Source organism: Ambystoma mexicanum, chromosome 10 (assembly GCF_040938575.1).
Source record: "Ambystoma mexicanum isolate Mex_15411 chromosome 10, UKY_AmexF1_1, whole genome shotgun sequence".
NCBI lineage: Eukaryota > Metazoa > Chordata > Amphibia > Caudata > Ambystomatidae > Ambystoma > Ambystoma mexicanum.
Window position 1 is genome coordinate 233,090,844 of NC_090932.1, and position 23,987 is coordinate 233,114,830.

Below are 23,987 nucleotides of genomic sequence, written 5' to 3' on the forward strand. Positions count from 1 at the left end.
CCCAACGGCCGATCGTTTTTGAGATACCACAGTTGACCTCCTTACCTAGATATCTCCGGTGAGAGGTAAGACACTTCATTTTAGAATATTATGTACATTTAAAACAATTTTGTACATGATAGTGGAAGGTTTTTTAACTTCCCCCCCCTACTTTTCTGTTTTGCATAACAGGATCACCTAGAGACCAGCAAATGCGGTTAGCAGATCTCTTATACAGTGCCTGTGAATTTACCCCATAGGTAAGCTGTGTGTGTTCAATCCCACTGATTACACAACTCTCTGATTCATTCATTCTAAATCATTATTTTGCTCATACATACGTCTGATTGTGGTCTCCCTCCCCTGCAGCAACAGACGTCATTTTTCACAGAACCCGTCCTGATGATGGCCATATGAATGATGAGGCTCATCTAGCCCAACTCCAAACGGCCGAAACACCTGGTGTAGACGCACTACTTCCCTGAAATTAGAGCATATTTATTGCTGTCCACATATGCAAATTTCTATCTGTATCCCTGCAATTGTTTTATGTTGTTTTAAGAATCTTGCTTTGTAACTTCACACTATTGAATTGTGCATTTCTGACAAACCCTGACAGAGGTTGGGTTTGTTATATACACACTGTCCTAGATTTTGTCCAAAAAAGGTTTTGGTCCAATGTGTTGAAAACATATCCTTGTTTGTTCTGTTGTGGTCTAACAAACCATTTTTGATGTCTGATTTCTCCTGGAATTGTGCTTTTATGTTCTTGATTCACACAGTTCCAACATATATAAAAAAAACTTTTGTTCGAGAGATTTTTCTCTATGATACAACTCTCATGAGTATTTTTTTTTTCTTCTTTAAGAAACTGCAGAGTTTATAAAAAACAGTGGGATTTCGTTTGTATGAGCAAAGTGTTCTTGAACCTATTCACTTGTGTGCTTTGTTCTTCAGTTAATCCTCCTGGGTAGAATAGGTTCCATACCAGGAGCCCGAATTTTTGATTGTTTCACTTAATATCCGTAAGATTTGTCCTCTTTTGTCCTTGTCTGCTACTACATTTCTGCTTTCATCTTCTCATCTTTTCTGCTGTTCTTCCCTTTTTGTTTGGTTTTCCTGCTTATCCACTCCACCTACCCGCTCTGTCTACCACCTGTCTATTTGCATCCTTCTCTCCCTTCCTCCCCGTTCCTCCATTTCTTCTACTCTCCTCTTGCTGTCTTGGCTTCCTTTTTGAATCTTGCCTTCTTTTTAGCTTCTTATGTATTGTTTTCAAATCTCTCTGTGATCTTTCTCACCCCATCCCTACTCTCTCATCCCTTTCTATTCCCCGCCCGTTCTCCTTGCTCAGTCTGTGTTTCTTCTTGCCGTGCCTAAATCTCCCTGTGCTACTTCCTATTTTCAATCCTATGCACTCCTCACTCTAAAGTATTGGAACTCCCTAACTTACCAAATTTGCTCTTCTTCCACCCTGCCTGTCTTCCACTCTAGACTGAAAACCTTTCTTCTGTCTCCTCTCTCCGTTACTTTGTGATTTTTATTGTCATTTTCTATTTGTACTCCTGAAATGTTTACCGCCTTGTTCTTTTGTTCCGCACTTAGGCGTAAGTGCTCTATAAATACAAATTCTTTATCCAACTTTGTTCTATTCATTTTCAATGTGAAGCATTTAATGCATTTGGAGTTGTTTTTAAATACACACAGATCTCTTGTGCTCACCTTCTCATATTAACAATAATTATGTTGGTGAAAGAGCTTGTCGGGTGTGAAAGTAAGGGAATGCATTTGGCCTTGCTTGCTGACTGTCACCAAGAATAATTCAGACAATTCATCCAGTGACCACATTCTGTAATCTAGGATTCTATGGGCCTTTTCGAAAGTCTCAACCTTTATGCTGGGGAATGGTAATGCGTCAACATTGGGGTTTCAAAGAATTAATTATTTTCCCATACCCTTAGATCAAATGATTTTCTCTATTCCAGTTAAGAAGAAAGTATGTCTGACGGAGGTTCAGCCAATGAGGCCAGTGCATCTGGCGGTGCCCGACCTGCCATCCCAGGAGGTCGTGGACTAATAGGACGCAGACCTTCAGCCCCAATCACTCCTGGACGCCTGCCCTCCATCCGTTCCAGGGACCTCACTCTTGGAGGAGTGAAAAAGGTAATGCTCCACATCTAATCTTAGCCATAAAAAACATAGTTGACAGATATGCATATACCTGTATGGATCCAGGCCTGCATCCTTTTCTGGCGAGTCATTCAAGTCTCATGTATGGGATGGGGTAGGTCAGCACACATTGATTTTGTTGCATATCTGCAAAGCAGATTCTCACTTGGCTGTCTGTAGAGCAATCCTGGGATCTGAGGGTTTCTTACAAGCTGGGGTTGCTCCAGATATGATCTGTCTCTTACCCCACTTTCAAATATAATAAATGAAGTAGTTTGTATCTACGTCGGGTAAACGTTCTGTCCCAAGATTTCATATAGTCTGTATTGATTGAATAGGTTGCTATGACCTTTTTTACTCTAAAATAGGAGTAGGTGCTGAATTGGCTCTCTCTTTCCTAAATCTAGACCAATCCCAAATGACTCATTCATAATCTGAATGAGCGGAACAGGAAGGACTTGATGTTAATCCCTTTCCTTAGTGGAAAATCACTGCCACTTCAAGCAACATGCCTCCATTTTCAGTTGGTGAAAACTGGATGGTGCAGTGCTCTCATTATTGTTATCGAAATAGCCAAGTGGCCTGTGTGTGAAGAACTTGCCAGCCCATAACCTTGTTCAGACCAATGCATTAAAAGCGACATACAGTTTTTAGAAAAATAAACTGGTTGTTCCTAACGCTTAATATTTTATCTTCTGCCTGTTTGCCAATGGGGAAAACACGTTCTCATAGATATTTCCAGCAGCTTTGTAATCATTTCCTTCATTCAGTTCGCTTCCATTTTGTGAACTGCTTTAAAGTTCTTAACGAGGAAGTGTCCTCCGAAGATAAGGTGCAGTCTGTAGATCAATTAAGGCATCAACAGGACATAGTAAAAGGTTGGATTTTCTTTTTCCCATTATTCCAACAAGTTTACTTACCTACTAATCCTGTCCCAACTATAGTTGTAGTACGACTACAAACGGAACTACCACTGTGACCAGCAGTAGTAGCTCTACAACCAGTAAGGGGTACTTTTAGTAATATGTGTTACTACTATTACCAGCAATCGTAATATAACCACTACCATTACCAGTAATAACAGCTCCATTACCAGCAGCAGTAATAGTAGTAACATTACTAATACCTAGAGCAGTACTACTACTACAATTACTAAGACTATTGACATAATTAGCACTACTGTTATTACCAGTAGCCATACTGTTAGTAGCAGGAGTGCTACCGTTACCAGCATCACCACCAGAACATAATACTGGTATTTGTAATAGCATTCTACTACTAGAAGTGGTGGTGGTAGTAGTAGCAACAGAAATATTTATACTGCTGCTACTACTACAACTGTTATCACTAATAGTATTATTAGTGATTGTGGCTACTGGTAGCACTACTAGTAGTGAAGGTAGTTTTATCACCACAAGTGTTAGTACTACTAAATCTACTGGTAGTACTGCTACGATGGGTTCTAGTAGTATAAACTCTCACTACTACTAGTAGTAACAGCAGTATTGGTCCTATTGATGGCTTCAGAAGTAGACTTTCAATAGTACTAGCAGTATTATCACTACTGGTTGTAGTAGAACTACGTTTGTTACTAAAGGTACTTCTGGTAGTAGCAGTAATATTACTGCTGCTGGTAGTGATGCTCCTACTGCAAATTGTAGTGGTACTATTGGTAGTAGTACTTTTAATATCACTACTACTATTGCATGCCCAGGATTAAGTATGAGAACATGTCTGTGCACAGAAAAATAAAGTGCAACAAAGGCAAAAGGTAGTTGGGAAGAAAATACAAAAACTATATGTCCCTTTTTAAGACAGCCCTACCCTGAATCAGACTTCTCCTAAATCCTGTGTTAAGCTATGCCTATGCTAACTCATGCTCAGGTGTCCCTTTTTGAAAGCACCCAATATTTGACTCCCAAACATTTCTGAATAAATCATTTTGACTTGTTTTGAACTTAATATACATTTTAAGTGCATTTCCAAGGTATGGAGAGAGTGCCAATGTTTTGTTGCATATTTTTATAACTATTTCTGCGGGGACTGAAATACTGGCTTGGATGCGTGGGGGGAGGTGCAGAACGGTGTACAGATAGCCACAAACCGAGAATGTTACTTGGCCTACACTCAGATATTTTTGTTCCATTATTTTCGTTTCCCAAACCCACTTTTTATCAATAGTGTTATGGTCATCAATTAAAGCATTTTGTTGCGAATGTAAGTACCTGTTGAGACAGCTGGAACATGTTGTGTGAAGCAAGTGATTTGTGTCAGTTGCAGAAAGAGAGGCACCTAGTTGGAGGTTTAAATTTCAACAGTAAGCTAACTGGTGAAAGGGCACAAACCAATACTAAGAACCTGGCCAGTAACCCCAAACCTGAAGAGGATGTCCGAATGTTTGGTAGAAGAGGCCTTTCATGGATCACCACCATCCATCCAATTCTGCATGCCACAGCACAACGAGAGATTGACAAAGCAGATTTAGAACTAGAACAAATTAAAGTTAAGTTTGAACCAAAGAGACTGGAACTTGTGAGAGAAATTGCTAGTTTAGAAAAACAAATCGAGCATTATGAAAAGCAACTTGCCATTCAGAAGAGAAAATATGACCGGACACTTGATCTAGCTGAGAAATCATGGCAAGGAGAGCCTGAGCTGGTTGATAAATCCTTGCAAAGTGCACCAGAGTTGGCATGGCAAGAAGACATTGAGGTAGCCAGCAATGTGTGCACCAATGAAATTGAGCTGGCTCGCATACCACTCGAGCTTGCCAAAAACATGTGGCATGGGGAACTTGAGGTGGTCAGAAAACCAAAGCAAGGGGACATTGAACAGATTATCAAACCATGGGCAAGGGATATAGAGCTGATCGATGAACATTGGCAAAGGGCACTTGAGGTGGTCAGTAAACCATTGCAGGTGAAAGGAGAGTCTATCAACAGTGAAGCTGAACTTGCCAACCAGCCATGGCTAAGAGAACTTGAACTAGTCTACAATCCATCAGTCAGCGATTTTGAGCTCGTCTACAAGCCATATCAAGAAAATACACATCTCGTCGAACCTCCTGCTTTTGCTGAGGTAAGTGAAGGGCAGAGTAGAAACCCTATGAATTAAAGTATATTGCACACTTTAAGGAACATTTAAATGATTGGGTATTTTAATGTATTTGATGTCCGTCAGAGCACCAACAAACCCTGAAATGTATGGTGTTTTATTCCTCTCCTTCGCTAATTGAGTGAGCTAGATATTGCATTTGATAACTGGGCAAGGTAAACCTCATCAAGAAATTAAAAACTGCAATGTGAACGAAATGTTAGCACAGATGCATACAGCACCTTGTTTATAAAATCCAAGCCGGTCCTCGGTTTAGTGAATCCTGGTCCCTCTGAATTAACTAGATACCTTTATGCATTCCCAGAGCGAAGAGGAAAACCTGGAGGACATTGTTGATTGAACTGTCAAGATATGTAATGTTGCTCTGGAATAGTGCAGTCAACAATAATGAGATCACCACATCACTCATTTTTGATCATGGAATTGACCCTTTTATTTGCGGATATCTCTACTGCAAAGGTTTCAGTACAGGGGATTCAATGCTGAGTAGATGAGTCTAACTGGTTGTACTATTAATGATTATTGGAAACCATTTATTGGTGTACTTGTACATATACACAAGGACCACGTCTGACAAGGCCTGAGGGTTTTAAAAGTTTTCTATTTCTAAGTTGTTGGATGGTCTGTATCATGGTTCAGCAACTTGTTAAAGTCTTTATTTCTATTGGATGTGGGAACTTGGAATTGAGTTCCCAGAGTAGTGTCCACCATGTTTGAAAGCCTTTCCTTTCCCAATGGGTTCGAAGACTTTGGGTTTTAGGCTCCCATCATGTTCTAGAAGCTTAGAGTATTCAGTGTCCTTCTGAGTTATTGGTTATAAACTCTTCAGCTCTCACAATACCTGGCTTCTCCGTCTAGCCTCTTCTTTTGAGATGTTGGGCACCAGTACATTAGTTCCCTCAATGTCAGGCTTCTTTCTGGGATTTGATAGAGAACCCTTTTCGCCAGTCCTATTAAGGATAAATGCATCAATCTACAATGTATAACAGTTCATCACTTTCTCTTCCTGTTAGTCGACTGCTCCTTCAGATACTGGGAATATGGATATTGATTCCGATAATTTAACATTACTTAACTTTTTTTACTTTGTTAGACAAACTCTTCCTTAGTAGTACTAATCACATGTACCTCATTTACTGCAAAGCGACAATATAGGGAAGTCTGATTCAAGGCATTGTTTTAAAAACAATATTTAAGCTGCGGCCTGCGTACAGCATTTGGGAAAAACACACACGGACAAACACAATGTTAAATGTTTTGTAGACACTCAAAACAATAATTGACACGGCTTGAGATTAGCGTTTCAAGTAACAGAAAATAACCTGCAACGTTTGTTAAAATGAGGAACCGCTTAATCTGAAGAGAAAGAACCGCAGTTTCAATAAATACATATTTTATGCTTCTGTGTTTTGGGGGAAATGTAAAATCAAGGGGAACAGGAAAAGGCACATGAAAAGATGCAATTGTGACTGTAAACAACTTTAAATTGAGTCAGCCCTGAATTCTGACATACGGGAATCCTTTCAACTCACAAAGACCACCCCGAGCCTACAGTATTGGAGGAGACAGATAAGTTCCCATCCCAAGCTAATAAACTCTATGAAGCCTTCCTTCATCACATCAGGATCCTCCTACAAACAGGCAAAGCAAATCAGACTGTGCTATAAAGTTTGTGTGGAGTTTTATTACTTGCCTTTGTGCGTATGTTAGGGGAGACATTTAAAAAAATGATTTACATTCGGATGAATCCGTGGGTCTGCTTAGTTCAAATCCATTAACACCATCTCGCAGGCCTTCCTGAATTAAATAATTCAACACATGACAGGACTGCAGGTCTGGAACCAACACCATAAAACCACACATATTCAATTAGAAAAGCTCTTCATCAGCCAAGTCCTGAGCCATAAAGATCATATAAGCCAGGAGTGAACAAGAGCAGATCTCCAGCGAGACTCAATAGAAAATAAAAATAAATACCATGTTTCTAGTTTTGGTATCTAGGCAGAATAACTGTGATTGCAATGCGATATTTTTGTATAAAGGAAAATTGCCCCTTTAATGTACATTAGATTGTTAATATCACCTTTATCTCTGGGACCAAACCTCTTAGACAACTCATTTAGGTGTCGAAACGTTCAGTTGAGAATCATCTACTAGATGGACCAAAAACTCATTTTTTTAAATGTAGTTTTACTATGCAAATTAGGAGAATGTACATTTCCTTGTGCCGAAAAAGCGCACCCCAGTGACCTTTATATCCTAGCTTTCGCAGTGACAAGCCTGTTATGTTGAGATGGAAAAATCATTTGAACATAAATGTAAAAGTGAGTTAAATGAAAAAAATCTATAACGATGAACAGTTTATCAATTGATTCATGCCAGAGAGGAATCTGGTGAGCAAATTATTAAAGTGGTGACATAGGTGGAATGTAATGTTTCAGAAAGTGATACATTTGAAATGGAAGAGAAACCTCTGAGATGACATATTAAATGGGAGGCAAACTGGGTGCAGAAGTTACACCCATTGACTGCCCCCTTCATTAATATGCCCAATGGCTACTTAGTGGAAGGTCTACTGTAATATCACTCTGGTCAATGTATATGATTGGACAATGCTCCCAATTATATTGGGGAAAGTATACTCGCCCCAAAAAGGTGGGGTTTTTCGTTATATAAATGTTCCGATACAGACTGCGATTGGTACTCGGACACTCACACAGAAAGACACTGACAGACTCACTCACTGACTGATGGAGAGAAAGAAGAATTATTAACAGGAAGGAGAATGGATAGATTTCTCTGCTTTTGGACCCATTGATGGTTTATCAGCAGAGACTGTAAGTGAGGCCTAGCAGGAGTTAAAGCCCCAGGCCTTCTTCGTTGGAAGTGACAGCAGACAGGCGGTGGAGGAAAGCTGATCCCATCTTACTGACTGATGCCCACCTGTTCCTAGATGGGGAGAATTGAACCAATCTTTAACCTGCCCACCTGTCTCTGATAAAGCCAAAAGAAATTAATATGCAAGTATGATCTAAAGGGTAAATAATCCCGAGGGGAGAGATACTAAAAGGGAATTGGATTAAATCCTGGCCCTGTTCTTTGTTAGTACGGAGGGGTGGGAAAATATAAATTGTTTTGTGCATCCCGAGAAGTTAGGAAACATTTCAGAAGTGTATGTGCTTCTGGGAAAACCTATATAATTGATAGACTAGGTCCATGGTGTGTAGATGTTTAGATCCCCTGACTTCATCTCTGTGCGTTGTGTAGGCACAGAAAAGCATACAACATCTCACTGTGTGCATACCTAGACAAATAAAGTAATTAGTCATTTCCTGGATACACCATCAAGTAGAATGCTCTTCTTAAAGCTAAGTTTCTCTAGACGAAAGGGATGGGTGATCATTTGCTTCCCATTCTCTTGCTGTTTAAAAGTTTCCCATTGAAAGTGAGAAAGGTATGCTTTTACATGACAATTGGACCGGTGGCGATATTCTAAACTAATGTATTGTTTTGCACAAATGAAAGATTCCTCCTTGACTCTCATGCACTCAATCCATTGTGGCTGCGTGGTCGGGGTGAATTAAATGCATAAATACCTATGGTGAAGTGTGTTACTAAAGTCTCTATTTCCATATCTGTGGCATTGAAGACTGAAGTGACTAGTAAATTGATTATTTCTCATCATTGGCTCATTATGAAGAAATAATTTGTTTAACTGTAATTTAATACAAATGCAAGCTGAAATTAAGATACCTTGTGATAGACTGCAGAATCAGAGAACACAATTATTGAGCCCCCAGAACACTTAAAATCAGTGTATGGAGGACAGAAATAAGCTACAGAGAAAGTATAACGGCCAATCTGTGCATAGCAGTGCTGTTAGACAACATTGTGACACTGAAGCTCCATTTAGCCGATTTAAAACAAGACAATAAGGAATGACTTCTCAAAGTTAAGTACCTAAACAAATTTAAACAAATAAATAATAATTTAAGTGTTACAATAAGACCGAGAGATCAGCTCGCGCAAGAGTGTGATTTCATGAGAAGCAGCAGCTGATCCAAAAACTCAAACAAGCGCAGGAAAATGAGGGTTTTAACCAAGTCTCTTGCCAAGAATTAGCCAATGTGAAAGTGCAAATATACATCTGCAGAGCGAATTGCAGCAAACCAAGGCTGAACTGAAACAGGCAGCTCAACTAAAAGGAAATTTTGAACAAGAAATGCTAAACTGACAAGAGAAAAGGCAGGAACGGTGTAGAATCATTCAGCGCGGGAATGAATGTTTACAGCAGCAATTGCAACATAAAAAGGACTTGACTTCCCACAGCAAAAACGCTGGAAGCTAATCAGGCAAGCATGTGTGACCACCGGAGGCATGCACTTTGGATAGAGGGGATCATTCCCTCTTGCCAAAGGCCTCCTTCCACCCACCTACAACCTCCATTAGGCAGGCTCACTGGTGTTTAAGATCCCTGCTCCCAAATATTTCTAATCAGGAAGCCGAGCATTCCTTATCTGATATTGATGACTTCTCACCTTTACCAGCGAGAAGGGGAGAGTGCCCCATTCAGGATTTCGGCAAGGGACAGTAGTGGAAATGAAGATGCATCTGGGCCTGAGGAAAAATATTATGAAGGATTGCGAGATCTGGAACTGCAGAAAATGATCCTGGAGAGAAATCATTTAGCCCTCTTAGATGACGTGGAAAGGCAAAAGCTTCAGCCAACGCAGGGTAATTTAAATGTCTCTTCCCCTCAGGGAGACTGGAAGGATGCTTCTAGGCCATCTAGGAGAAGAGAAAGTGTTTATTCTTAGCTCTCGGAGGAAGAGACACAATATTATTCAACCTCTAAAAAGGGATCCTGGGAAAATAACCCTGAGAAAAGAGCAAAGGGAGGAGACTGTCCTGTGCATCTAAATGGTATTCTGAAATTAGAACCGTAGGGAGGGCCCAAATGACAATGGAGTTCCAGCAGTAGCTCCGACTTCATAGATGATGCAAAAAGGGCAGATCCCAAAAGGGTTTCCTCAAAGACCCCATAAAACAAATAAGTCATCAAATGTTTTATCACATCTTATTATAAAAATGCCAAATATTCGGTGTGGGAATATCTAGAGTTTTGTTATGTTAATGGGAATTTGTATAGTGCCTGTCACCATTGGTATGGTCTCAACAGACGTTTATGAGTAAATGATGTCTTAATTTGGAATAAGGAAGGACTTTTACATAGACTTTGTCAAAAATGACTTTTTCTCCTGGGTTTTCCAGCTTATTTGTCAGGTCTAAAGACCAAAATCGTCATAAATGTTCGAACATACAAGGCAGCCGTTATAAAACCTTTTTCTACTCATAAAGAGGCCCGCAAAGCTGCATACAATATGATGTGTGGCGAGGACCAGTATCTGAGAGTGTTTGCCCAAGAGTTGAAGGGTGCATTTGCACAGACTTCTCAGTCGGTAAATACTAACAGTATCTAGTTTTTTAACACATTTTTCCATGCACTCCCGAAATACATAATCACCCAATTAGTGCGGGACTGCAACAATTCACGAACTATCGAATGGGTGATTTCACAGGCTACTTGGATTTATCAGGTCCAACAACCTGCAGAAAATAAAAAAGAATTAAAAAACTCCCAAATCAATTCAACGCCTACCACTGCGAAAATGGAAGAGGTGAAGAGTGGCCCTCCTTTGTACTTGAAGTCAGGGGGTTCAAAGAATGCTCCTCCTACCACCAAACAGAGTGACCGACCGTGGAAGCCCTCCGTCCAGTCCCAATTGAGCGACACTCAACCAATGTTCCAAAATACTGACCCTTCTGAGACTCGTATCTACATAAGTCCACGGTACTGTGAGCTCTAGGCCCTTCATGGGCTACAGATTTACTCCCCGACAACGGGGGGCATCCAAATCAAGGTGCGGTCCCTCACCAGGAAATACTAATGTAAACTTCCATAGGAAAGAAATCCAAACCCCTTTCCAAATCAAACATTTCAAAATAATGTTCCTCCTAGATTCCAGGACAATAGAGCCCAGAATCAAGGGGAGTGGAGACCTAGAAATGAAGGTTACACTGACGTTCAATCATACCCAAGTTACTTTGTTAGGGGGGACAGTTCTCCTTCCAGAGAGCAACAAAGGTTTGACCCAAGACCTCCCTATGGTTCAACGGGGGGAGAAAAGAGTGTTCAACTTGAGCTACAGGTCAGGCAATTGACCAGAATATTGGACAAATGTTGAGGACCCAACAGAATCCTCAGAGTACCAGTGGTCTCCAAAATGCCCCAATGTCTGGGTCAGTTGCCCCGGGGGACAATGACAAGAGGCAAACAATCCTAGTAATGGTATCCTAGTGGAAGAAGAAAAAGTGGATAGGGATGAATAGTTATGCCAAGCCTTAGAGGTAGCTTCCTTTCTGACCGTTACAATGACCCCTGAATTAAATAAAGAAATACAAGAAAATAGTAGTGACAACTCTATGCACTGGAACCTGGCTCCAAAAGAACATCGAAAAAGAGGTATATTTCAAGAAAAGAAAATCGAATAGTCACTATTGAGAGAGAGAAGTAGACTGAAAACCCAGAAAAGAAAGTATTCTTTTCAGATATGGAGTTGCACCTTCTAAAGAAAAGTGGGTAAAAAATAGAAGGCCCTGAATCCGAGAATGTAGAAAGAGACAATGTGCAAAGAAACTATCGAATACAAATGCCAATGTGGTAAAACAGATATTATAAACCCTGAAAGTCCCGTAAAAGTATAGGTACCCTCTCTCCTAAAGGATTCTGAGAATTGTCCTCTGACAAAGATTCTGTGGAAAGGAGGATACACCTACTCTATATCTTATTTCCAAAGTCGTGTTTATTCCGACAGGTTCCCAAGAGAACTCGCGTGAACCTGACCCTCAAGGAAGGAAATACAGATATGGGGACAACCCAAGGTCTTGCCCTAGAAAAAATGCATGATGAGCTGTTAAATAACTCACACTTTGTGGACTAGAGTGTAAACAATGTAGCTTCTATGCTCCTACCCTTACATGGTCAGTGCGATTTATCAACTCTGGTAGATGCAGTGTCACAGGCGACCTTGATTTCAAAGCAAATGTTTGAGAGACTTAACCTGGGGAGAGCCATACAATTCCTATCAAACCTCTTCTAGGAGAACTAACATTTTGATGGAAAGGAGATTTCTATCAATTGGATTGTGGATCTTGAAATCAAAAATGAGTGACACTGTCTGAAACATCCATTGCTCATCATGGCTACAGAGGCACTCCCTGTTTACTGGGGAACGATTTCCTTCAGAGGCTGTCCCCTCTCATTGATTGCGTGAACCAGTTTCTGTGGCCCCAAACAAACCATCCCATCAAGCCGAAGAGAAGTACCAATGACAGCCTGAATGGTACTTGTCACTTGATTGAACGACATCCCAATCAAAGTGAATTTCATTTTCAAAATAATCAGGTTCCTGAGATAGCCATCATCTCAATAGGCGACCAGAGTAGCGAGGGGACCTCATCCCAACTCCTAAAAATAAATCTCCCTTCCAACAAGCGGTTTTCCACATTGGACAGAGATACCTTGAAGTTCTCTATTGAGGAGGACCCCAAAGAAATTCTGAGTACTCTTGATATGAGGCCTGAAAACGTAATCATTATTTGACCAGCATCAAGAGGAAAGGCGAACACACATTCTTCCCATTCGGCTAAATTTAGAGAAAGATTCTGTGCTTGCCACCATCTGTCTAAACCATGGGAAAAGCTTCATAAGCGAAGCACTGTTAAGGCGCAGACACCTCTACTGGAATGGGGGTCGAATCCCCGTATTATTCTATTGATTTAGAAAATCTAAATTATAGGTCACATTCCTGAAAATTGGTATGACAAACAGACCTTGTCCAACCAGAAAAGATCAACACCTGACATCAAGGACATTTCGTGGTATATTCTTCATGCCCTTACTAGGGGTAGAAGATGTTACCTGTGACAATTTGGAAGACGAGGTAGTGTTTAGAGTTCATAATAACTATCTCATATCCATTGAAACCCCTGTCCAGATAAATAATATTAAACCAGATCTCACAATACTTCAGAAATCTCGACACCAGAGGTATTTCCGGCAGATGGTCCAAGAACAGATCAATCTGGCCGATGCTGGATAAACCGATTTACTGCAGCAGCAACTGTGACCGGTATTCCTGGATTTCCAGAGTATTTTCTCAGTTGACTCCTATGATTGTGGGAAAAAAACTAATCATGCAAAGGCAATACCAACAGACCCAGAAATTGCTCCTTTATTTGTAAGACAGTACCGGTTTCCCCTCATGCCCATGGAATCCCTCACAGAGATGATCAGAAACCTGGAATCCCATGGCATAATTTGTCCTATCCACAGTAAATTTAACAAATCAGGTACTGGGGATCCTAAAACCCAATGGACAATTGATATTTTGTGTTGACCTGAGGGAGTTGAATAAACTGGGTACACATGTCGAGGTCGCCACTTCTCTATATTGACCAAGGACTGGCCCAGATCCAAGGATTAAAATTGTATTCAGCCCTTCACTTGACAAGCGGTAAATGGATGGTAACCGTGAATAGGGAAGATCAGTATAAGCTTGCCTTTACCTTTGGGTGGTAACAAGATACTTCGACTCGTACTTCCTTCGGGTACATCAATATAGGAAATGAGTTCAACATTTTCCTTAACCGTGTCTTGCCTGATCTGAGCAAAAGAGGAAGCTCTGCCTATGTGGATGATCTGTTAACCAAGAGGTAATCCGTAGAAGAGCATCTGGCAGAAATCAGATATGTTCTTTTCCAGTTGCAAAAAGCTGGTGCAAACTTATCTTTCCAGAAAGCATAATGGTGTAAGACCGGAGTGAACTGTCTAGGACATGAAATTAAAGCTGATGATCTCAATCACCAGAAAAAGGTGTTCTTGCTCAAATTAAAGAACCCCACAACTCTGTGTGAATTGCAAAGGCTCCTTGGAGTGACTACAGTCGAATATTAATTGAGGATTATGCAGAGATCACTCAACCTGTGGTCTACTTATTCAAGGCTGGGGTGAAGTAGCAGTGGGAGGACTGGGGGGGCACAATCCGAGGCAGTGAAGCAACTGAAAAGAAGGCTGGCACAAGCTCTCTGTTTGGCCTGCCCCATCAAGAATAAGGAGTTTTTCGTAGGGACTGGTGTGATGATTCCTGTGTAGTCCTCACCAAACCCCAGCCTAAAGTCTCCTCTCATGTGGCCATGGAAAGGCAGCCGCTACCTGATCCTGACCCTGGATGTCGAATTAGGAGGGAGATCTCATGGAAGGAGATGGATATCAGGGGCAAGGGGTGACTCTTCTAGGAGAGACGCAGTATTCATCTTCTTCTGAGGATGTGTCGTATTATCCCCACATATCTAATGGCGTGTCATCAATGTACAAGCCTTTCCCATATAACTACTCAAAGAACATGTCATGGAAAATCATCTAGATGGAATAAGGTTGGTACCTTAAGGGTTCAAGAATCAAATGTGAAATCCTTTAATGGTCACTATCTGCGTTGGGTAGAAGTCCTCACTCCAATGAGCAATCACACACCCGTCTCACAACCTCACCTCACACTGGTAACTCTCAGTACATAAAACAGTCACACTTAACTGGGTATAAAAAGGTCAATACTATTATGGACTTCAGTACCCATAATGCTTATGGTACTGAGAAAGGAAGGAAGGACTCAGAGGCAGTGAGGATTAAGAATGCCATTAACCAAAAGGTGCAATCTCGTTGTTACAGACCAGGGCACCTGAGTGGAACATTTAAATCCTGAAATGAGGTCCAGCTGGAGTATGGAGGTGAAAGAGATATAGAAAGCAGGGGTGCAGGAACATATATGAATAACAAAAGAAATCAGGATGAGAGATCAACAAAGAGCTGTGTGGTTTTGAAACTATTTATTCTGATCTCAAAACCAATTTTTGCACAGATGATATTTTATATATTTACAGAACTTTCGATAAGCATGAAAGTGACACGGACAGGTCTGATGTTCAACATAGGAAGTACATATGTGTACCAACCTCTGGAATATAGAGGTAACATTTCCAACAAAATGCACAAGACAAAAATGACCATTTGGTGAAACAAAACTTGAGTGCTACCCAGGGCTTTTTCTTAGTCCGGGGCTGGCTAAAGGACAGCGTACACAACACTATATACAAAACATACAACAGGATTTAAACAGTTGTGTCATAGATCATCTAAATGGGGTGCTGGAACAGCCACAGAAAGAAGAATGCCAGTGGTAGCCGTTGTGGCGAGCGGTATTTCAGAGTGCATGCAGTGAGAAGCAGCATGTGGAGAAGAATCCCATCTGATGTGTGCCCAACTCGGCACACAGTGTGTCGGTGAGCAAGAAGCCGCAGGAAACCAACAGAGCTGTCAGAGCTCCAAAGGGAAAACGCACAGCCCACCAGAGTTATGCAGAAGCTGGTGAGAGCAGGCAGGAGGTCCGCCGCAACAAGCGACCGCGAAGAGGAGATGCTGACAAAAGCCAGCGAGTTGGTCAAATGCCAACGCTGACCCCGGGGTGCACCAAATAAGACAATTGTTAAAATCGCATGATTTTGAATACCGAACAATCAAAGAAAGAGAGCAGAAGTGGCAAGAGCGTAAGTCCCCGTATATGAAACTACAATTGGGGAAAGCTAATAACCAGTATTGCCAAGAGGCAATGAGAAAACCACACTTAAACAACAAGGGCATATATCCTCGTACAGGAGATATCAATTGGGGAAATCTTATAACCAGCATTGCCAACAGCCAAGAAACTGTGAAACCATACAGAGGCGAGAAGGGGGGAACTCTCCCTTTTTGGGATATCAATTGGGGGAATCTTGTAACCCACATTGCCAACAGTCAGGAGGCTGCCAAAAAGTAGTTGAGACAATCTGAAAACAATGCTTCCACATTAGGCCGGGAGGATAGCTCAGGGGCAACACATTTGTCTTGGAGGCACAACAACGCTTAGCAACACAGGTTCGAATCCCGGGCCCTCACTTACTGTTCCTCTGACCAGGAGTTACTCACCTGACCCAGGAGCTACTAAAGTGAAAAGTCATGAATGCCTTCTTGCCATAGTGTATGTGTAATGGACAGGATCAAAAACTATCAGCAAAAGCACTTAAAGACACAGATGGAACGTATATAATAATTGAACTTTGAGAGATGCACTCTTGTCACAATAGTCACTCCACTCCAGAGTGCTTGGGAAATCGTGTAACTTGATCTTATTTACAAACTGACACAGCCACAAATGAATACACCACATACTCTCCTCCAGACTGTATCTATTGGTTCCTCTGTCTTTTGGCTTATTGCTTTTTCAATTAATTAACTTTTACTTCCTCTGTCTTGGGACAATGTCCCTCTATGCTGCTACCTCTCACTTTTACCTAACTTGTCTGCCATTATATCCATCAGTTTAATTGCATCTATGTCGATACATCAACCTCTGTTTCTATCTCGTTGCTCACCGGGTAGTTTTCTTTTTCTTGCTGCCTCCCCTCTACTAACGCTTGTTCTTGTGCTTTACTGCTGAAGTCTCTCTTGTTGGTTGAAGATCTAGGGTAGGGTTTGAAAAGTAACTTAATGTATTTGTTTGCCCCTTTGCATAAGAAAAGTGCATTGGTGATATCTGATGGGTTAGCATGGCAAGAGTGGGCTGGAGGACTGATTCGGGGTAATAGGGTTTGGAGGGCTTTAAAGGTGGAAACAGCAACTGAATAAGGCTTGTTTTTATGGGAATCGAACTCCTATTCCATGGTCAAAGGGAGAGACCTAATTAGCCATCTCATTGGCTCTCATGCCAGATTCGCACAACATTGCTACAGTCTAGGGCCTTTGGGTTCAAAATGTAATCTTTGCAGTGCATGCCAGTAGCATCTCTGCATTGCGATTAACAGATGTTGCTATTTCCAAACTAATTGATGCTCATTTTGACTGCTTAAGAAAGGAAGGCAGAGACTGGCCTTCTAGAGACGTGCCTGCTAGAATTCAAACGTGTGCAGTTTGCACCAATATCTTTGGAGACTGACGTGTGTACCTGGCCTCATGGGATGAATCCACTTTGCAGTAGTAAATGTTTTTTTTAATGCTGCATAATAATAATCTACATGCAAAGTAACTTTGGCCGTTGACAATTGTATAGCCCACTAATGCTGGTAATGCACAAAAACCACTTCTTGGCACCACTACTGTTTTTGCAGAACAAGCTGACGACATTGACCTGTCAGCTTAAAAAAGTTTTCATTCTATCAATACTTGGTCATTTTATTTTATTGTATTTGTTTATAACGCGCTTGAGTCCGAAGGCATCTGGGCGCACACAGACACAAGAGTCAACAAAAAGAAAGAGGACAGGACAATGATGAAAAGGATAACATCACTTTCAGGATCCATGCAAAGAAAGCATTTTTCAGTAATTTCTTAAACGAAGGCAGGTTGGAAACCGATCGCATAGTCAGCGGGAGATGATTCCAGATTCTGGAAGAACAATTTGCAAATGATCTGCCCAGCCCTTTTGATTTCTTAAAGGGGGGCGGGAAACAGATTGGTGTTAGTAGATCTCAATGAGGGTAGTGGAGAGTACCAAGAGGTTGTTGACTTCAGGTAGCTAGGTGCCTTCCCATAAAGACAGTTATGAAGCAAAGTTGCTGCCTTGAATTGATATCTAGCCGTAAATGGTAGCCAATGCAATTCCCGTCGATGATTTGAGATATGACACCCTCTCGGGACTTTCTTATCAATCCAGACTGCATCATTTTCGATGACTTGTACGCGTTGGATGCTTTTTTTATCCGTGTCAACTAAGAGTGCATTGCAGTAATCTAATCTTGATAGAATAGTAGCCCTAACAATGGAGGCTCCGTTTTCCTCATTACGATAGGGACAGGTGTTTCTGAGAAGCTTGAGATGGTATGAGCATTTCTTGTTTACTAGATTCACATGGGTTCAGCAGTCAGTGCACAATCTGTTTGTACCCCAAGTGTTTTAACTTTCAACCTAACTGGGATACAGCGGTCCTGGATGGAAAAAGACTGGTAGCAGTTAGGGAGTTTAGCCTTGGCTTATGATGAGCCAAAGTTAAGGAGCTCCGTCTTGCCCTTATTGAGGCACATCCAGCTGTCTACCATCCAAGGATGTATTTGAGACTACATGTTTTGAGGAGTAAGATGTCCTCGGTATAATACCCCAAGAGCTCTAGGGACAGCTGGGTGACATTAGTGTAATTGGTCCAAAAGACTCCAGAGTTTTCTAGGAGGCTACAAAAAGAGAGGATGTACAGATTGAACTGCATGAGGGACATACAAGCAACCTGGGGCACCCCACAGGTGGAAAGAATGGAGTCCGATGTAGCCTTCTCCCAGCAAACTCTAGATTTTCTGCCGGTCAGGAAAGATAGTATCCACTTTCAGGTCCGGGCAGACAAATGGCAACTGTCTCTGAGGGTCTGTATGATACGTTCGTGGTCTAATAAATCAAACACAGCCGATAAGTCCAATAATACCAGGAGGCAGGGTTTACCATGGTCGATAATACTGAGCATATGGCTCTAAAGATCAACAAGGGCAGTTTCAGTCTATGAGCAGGGCGTAAGCCCGATTGCCTGTGGTGAAGAATGTTTGTGGTCTCTATGAAGGATTGAATCTGCCGAGTTGCTTCTTTGTCCGGCACTTTCAAGAAAAAGTTACAGGTGTTGATAGATCTTAGGTTGGCAGGGTTATTGGGGTACAGTCGAGATTTTTTCACAAGAGGAGTGACTATGACATTTTTAATGTTGGCAGGAACTGTAGGTGCACAGAAGGAGGCATTGACAAATTGGCTAAGAATGGAATAAAGATATCCTTATTATCAAGGATGAGTTTAGGAGGAATTGCATTATCTGGTCCTGCTGTTGGACACATAGCACCCAGAGTGGCTAACGGGTCAAGGTTAGATGCATGCATGAAACTAAACAAGGTGCAATCCTGAGGAAGCACTGAATGTTCAAGGGGAGAGGTCAGCAATCTCTGGGGTGCTAGATTTGTCTGAGACCTGACTTTGAATTTTATCTTTGGCTCAAAGTATTTTATCTTGGAACGCAGTCTGTATGCTGGTGCAGTCCTTGTTAGAAGGGGTAAAGGGAGTTAACTGCACCTTGGGTTTTTTAAGAAGCCTTAATATATCAAACAACTTTCTACGTTTGTTATTAGCTTCTGATATTTGTTGATTGAAATTGTTATTTTTCGCCTCTTTGTTTCCATCCTTTTAGCCTTTCTCGTAGGATTTCCAGGCGTTTTTAATCTCAATCGAGAGGCATTTAAGCCAGCACCTTTCTGCCTTTCTCTTTTTTTTATCTTTTGGCATCTGAGTACAGCATGAAAACCAGTTTTGATGGCTAGGGTTAACCCAAACGTCTCTAGACTTAACAGGGGCAACTTTATCTAGGAACATAGTGAATTCTTTTTGTTCAATGCCTTAATTAAAGTATTAGGGAATCTGTCTCAGAAGTTCACACCATGATGTCAGTAATACAAGCACTAAGGTGATTGGTTGAGATTTTCTTAACATTTCGGTTCATAATAGTTTTGGGGGAGATTGGTACAGAGATCAATGTCAAAATTAATCAGAAAATGGTCTGAACAAATATAAGGGGTGGTATTGTTAATTTGGATCTTCAAATTCAGTCTGGTAACCCAGTCTAGAATGTGACCTTTGGCATTAGTGGTGTCTGAGTTCAGAACCTGATGGTCCATGTTATTGAAGCTGGACTCGAGCCAAGTAGCTTCTTGGTCCAATGGTTCCCCTCTCCAGTAATTTGAATCTCCTAGGAACAGGGTTGCGCTGTTTGCCCTTTTAAAGTTTGCTAGGAGATACGTAATTTCTTCATTAAAGCAGTCCATTATGGTAGGAGGGCGATAAATTAAGATTGGAGTGAATTTAAGGTGCAAAATCTCACATCCGTCGCAGAGGCTGGGTGTATCAAACAGAGAGATACTATTCCTAACAATGACTGCCACCCCACACCCACTTTTATCTCTCGGTTTTTACAGTAGATAGTATAACCATCTGGAACTGCCAGGGTTACCATAGGCCCACTAGAGTCAGATATCCAAGTCTTAGTCAAGAAAAATATGTCTAGCTCTTGGTCGACAACGAGGTCATGAATATTCACTGCATGCTTATTTAATGATCGCGTGTTAAGCAGTGCACCTTTAAGTGTTTGATCTTTTGCCTCTGAAGCAATAGAAACTTCACTATTCGGGCATAGGCAATAACGTTGGTAGAGTACGGGAGACTCCAAAGTTAGAATTGCTCTGAGGTAATGCGTTTTGTCCTGAGGGGTGATTAATATAAGGGCTCTTAATAGTCAGGCAATCTCGATTAACTATAGTTTGCTGATCATTGGTAATTTCTGATGCAGCTGGTTTGTCGCGGATTACTTCAGGGATTTGCACTAGATTTGTCTGGGGGCTAGCCGTGAGTGGCTCTTCCGGATAGCCGGAGGGCCTACCTCTCGAGGTGTATATGGCACTTGCAGGTAGAGGGACTGCTAGTGAGGGAGAGGTCTCATTTTGGGTTTTGAATCTTTGTTCTAAAAAGTGGGTGACTTTTTGCAGTTGGTCCACTCTCTGACATAAACCAAGAATATCAAGTATTGATGGGTAACCCATTGTGCGGGAGGCGCAATGTAGCAGGTTTTAGGTTGAAGACCAGAGAGGTAGTACACTGCAGAAGCTAGTACACAGGGCGAAATACCTCTTCAGGCTTGTGCGAACAGTTTGGCAAGGACAGACAAAGACCAGCTTGGTGCAGAAGCACCAGAGCTGAAGCGCCTGGGGGATTAATTAGTAAAGTCCTGGGATACCTGTGTAATGTAGTTTGAAGCAGTAAGTGCGTTCTCACGTTGTAAAGAAAAACAACTGAACCGGATTTCAAAATGCTAACAATGCGAGTGAGAATGCTTTATCTCTTTGCTTGATAACGTTTAGCAAATCGATACAACGCACATCGGCTGCAATGGAAGAGCTCACTCGCCGGCAGTTAAAGAACAAACAGCAAAAAATACCACAATCTGATTTCACAGACACCAAGTGCGTGCAAGCAACTATCTGCACATCATATACTGAATAGCTGAAAAAGGAAGCTGCTACTGTTTTTATACACCGGATCAATTAGCAAAGCCCTGCGATACCTGGGTAATGTAGTTTGAAGCAATAAGTGTGTTCTCACGTTGTAAAGGAAAACAACTGAAACGGATTTCAAAATTCAAGATGCTAACAATGCTAACAATGCGAGTGACAGTGCTTTATCTCTGTAATTGGTAACTTTTAACAAATAGATAAAACGCACAGCGGCTGCAATGGAAGAACTCACTCGCCGGCAGTTAAGGAACAAACAGCAAAAAATACCACAATCTGATTTCACAGACACAAAGTGCATGCAAACAACTATCTGCTCCGCAATTAGCAAATGTTTTACTTAAGAGCAAGCACAGATTCAGAAGCAAATATGGGGCTTTGAAACACAAATGGTCCTACCCATGGTAATGGCACAATTATTAATAAATTGTAAGGTGAGAATTCTTACAGGAAATGAGCACCTCCTACAACCTTTGTATTATCTGCTGTGGTTACCAATGACTGAGTCCAATTACACACACTGTTTTAAACAAAGATTGTGGATAGAAAGGATTCGCAGCACACTCTGAGGCACTTTTGCAGTGCCTGTTAAAATAGCTGAAACACTGCTTGCAGGGCCATTATTATTGCTTTGGACGGGGTATGGCCAACAACCATGTGAGGAAGACTTTCTCATTCGGAGCTCCTGCGGATCCGACGGAGAAACGTCCTGTTACAAAGCTTAATTAAGCCCAAAACGACTAGAAATATGTGTATATCTGCAATACACACTTAGAAGGCTGTGGAGCGGAGGCGAGGCAGTGGAACACTGCCGGGAGTCAATTTCATCGGGCCACAGGACTGCGGCGGTGGTTGAAGAGACAAATGGAAAAAGGCGGCTGAAGCTTGAAGCGCGCAGAGACAAGTGAGCTGAGGTCTGTAACACCCGCTCAGCTGTGTCCCTGGCAGAGATGGTGGGTCGCCTGATTGGAAAGCCCAGCTGATTTGGAATGGGAGCTGCGTAAGATTTATTCCACTAACCAGAGCGCAGAGGGGCGTACCGGCAGACTGATAAACGTAATACAGTGCCGTGAACGAAGGGACCCGGAGACGGTAGTGTAAAGCAGCTACCCCATCAGCGACATTGCTGGGTCTGCGGTGGAACGGAGAGAGACAAGCAGTGTACTCCGGGCGGACAGAAGGAAGCAGGCGGATTCGGGAGCGAACGAAGGACCACAAGCGAGCTGCTGCCAGTGAACGCGAGCGAGCCGCAGAGTAAAAAGCGGGGTGCTTCATCCTTCCCCCAGCTGGGACCGGGAGCATCGCTGGAGAAGCTGATGCAGTGCGGAACATTGTAAGAGGGACCGGAGGACATCGGAGCCAACAGTAAGAAGTGGAGGGGTTGCCCGCGCAGGACTTGCTAATAAGACAACGAACCAGGGCACCCCCCCACCACCCCATTCGTAAAAATATTGCTAAGATGCAACGTCCGAAGCGCCTGGATAACATCAGGCCAATGGAACACTACCGGAGAAGGTAGCGGGATCCCCACGGTGGAGGCCATTGGCACGCACTGGATGTGCGCGGGCTCCGAGTAAGGAGTGATTAGGGTGCGACAGCCAGCAGGCGAGAGCCCACAATAGCAAGCTCACCGTGATAATCCTGGAGGGTGGCGCTCAGCGGGCCCCCAAATACAGTATTTGCAACAGAAATAGGAAGGAGTTGGCAGAATAAGGATACAATAGCACGTGCCCCGTAATAAACAAGGCCCCCTGTAGAAGCGACTTCTCTCCCACTGAAGAGAGGCATAACAACTTGAAAGAGGAGCACTGGCCTATAGTGGGACACCCAGACCCCGGTGAAAAAGTGCTACCAAGTAAGCACAGGAGCGACACAATGCGTGAGATGGCTGCCTGACAAGAGGCCAGGCCAAACGGGACGCTACATAGTAGAGTCGCATCTCGCGCTGAAGACCCTGAAGTGAGGTTAGGCATCGCCACGAACAAGCCTGGGAGGCTGGCGCCCTACAGCTGGAGACAGACCCCCCGGGGCAGGAGACCAAATTGTAGCGAGGTAGTTAGCGGGTCCCAACGGACAGATCGAATAAGCCTCGGCTTCCCCCTTCTATCCTGACCAGACTGGCCTGTAGAAGATAGAGGGACAAGGGTGGATGCCAGCTGAGGCCATCAATAGCGAGGGCCTTGTGTGTGGTGACCAGTGGGTCATAACAAACTGAGTTCACTCCAGAACCAAGGTGATACAGACCTGGGGGAAAATGGGGAGGGGACCTGCGGTGGAGGCAGCAGGACAAGACCGGACTGACAGGAAACGAGAAGGTTGCAATAGCAAAGAGCGGGAACTGTCCAGCACAACTGACATATGGAGCCCGAGATAGTATTTCAGAAGGGACTCTGGTGCCTGAAATAGGTGGATGGACTCTTGAGATCCAGGGTACGCAGCGAGACCAGCAATAAATTATGCCGACCAAGTGCCACGAAAAACAAGCAAGTCACTTTAAATACCTTCACAAAATGCCCGTCTAGTCGCCAGAAAGCAGACAATGGTGACAAAGA

The 23,987-nt window shown here is 42.4% G+C and overlaps 1 protein-coding gene across 3 annotated transcripts in view; it reads left to right on the plus strand.

The window, feature by feature from the left end:
* POLR3D (RNA polymerase III subunit D) overlaps positions 1 to 23,987 on the plus strand; it is a 244,833-nt gene that overhangs the window by 40,156 nt on the left and 180,690 nt on the right. For all 3 annotated transcript variants that reach the window (XM_069617751.1, XM_069617753.1, XM_069617752.1), the window contains exon 2: positions 1,965 to 2,142. In XM_069617751.1, coding sequence (XP_069473852.1) covers positions 1,978 to 2,142 — 165 coding nt within the window. In that variant the 5' untranslated portion in view covers positions 1,965 to 1,977. The remainder of the gene's footprint in view (positions 1 to 1,964; positions 2,143 to 23,987) is intronic.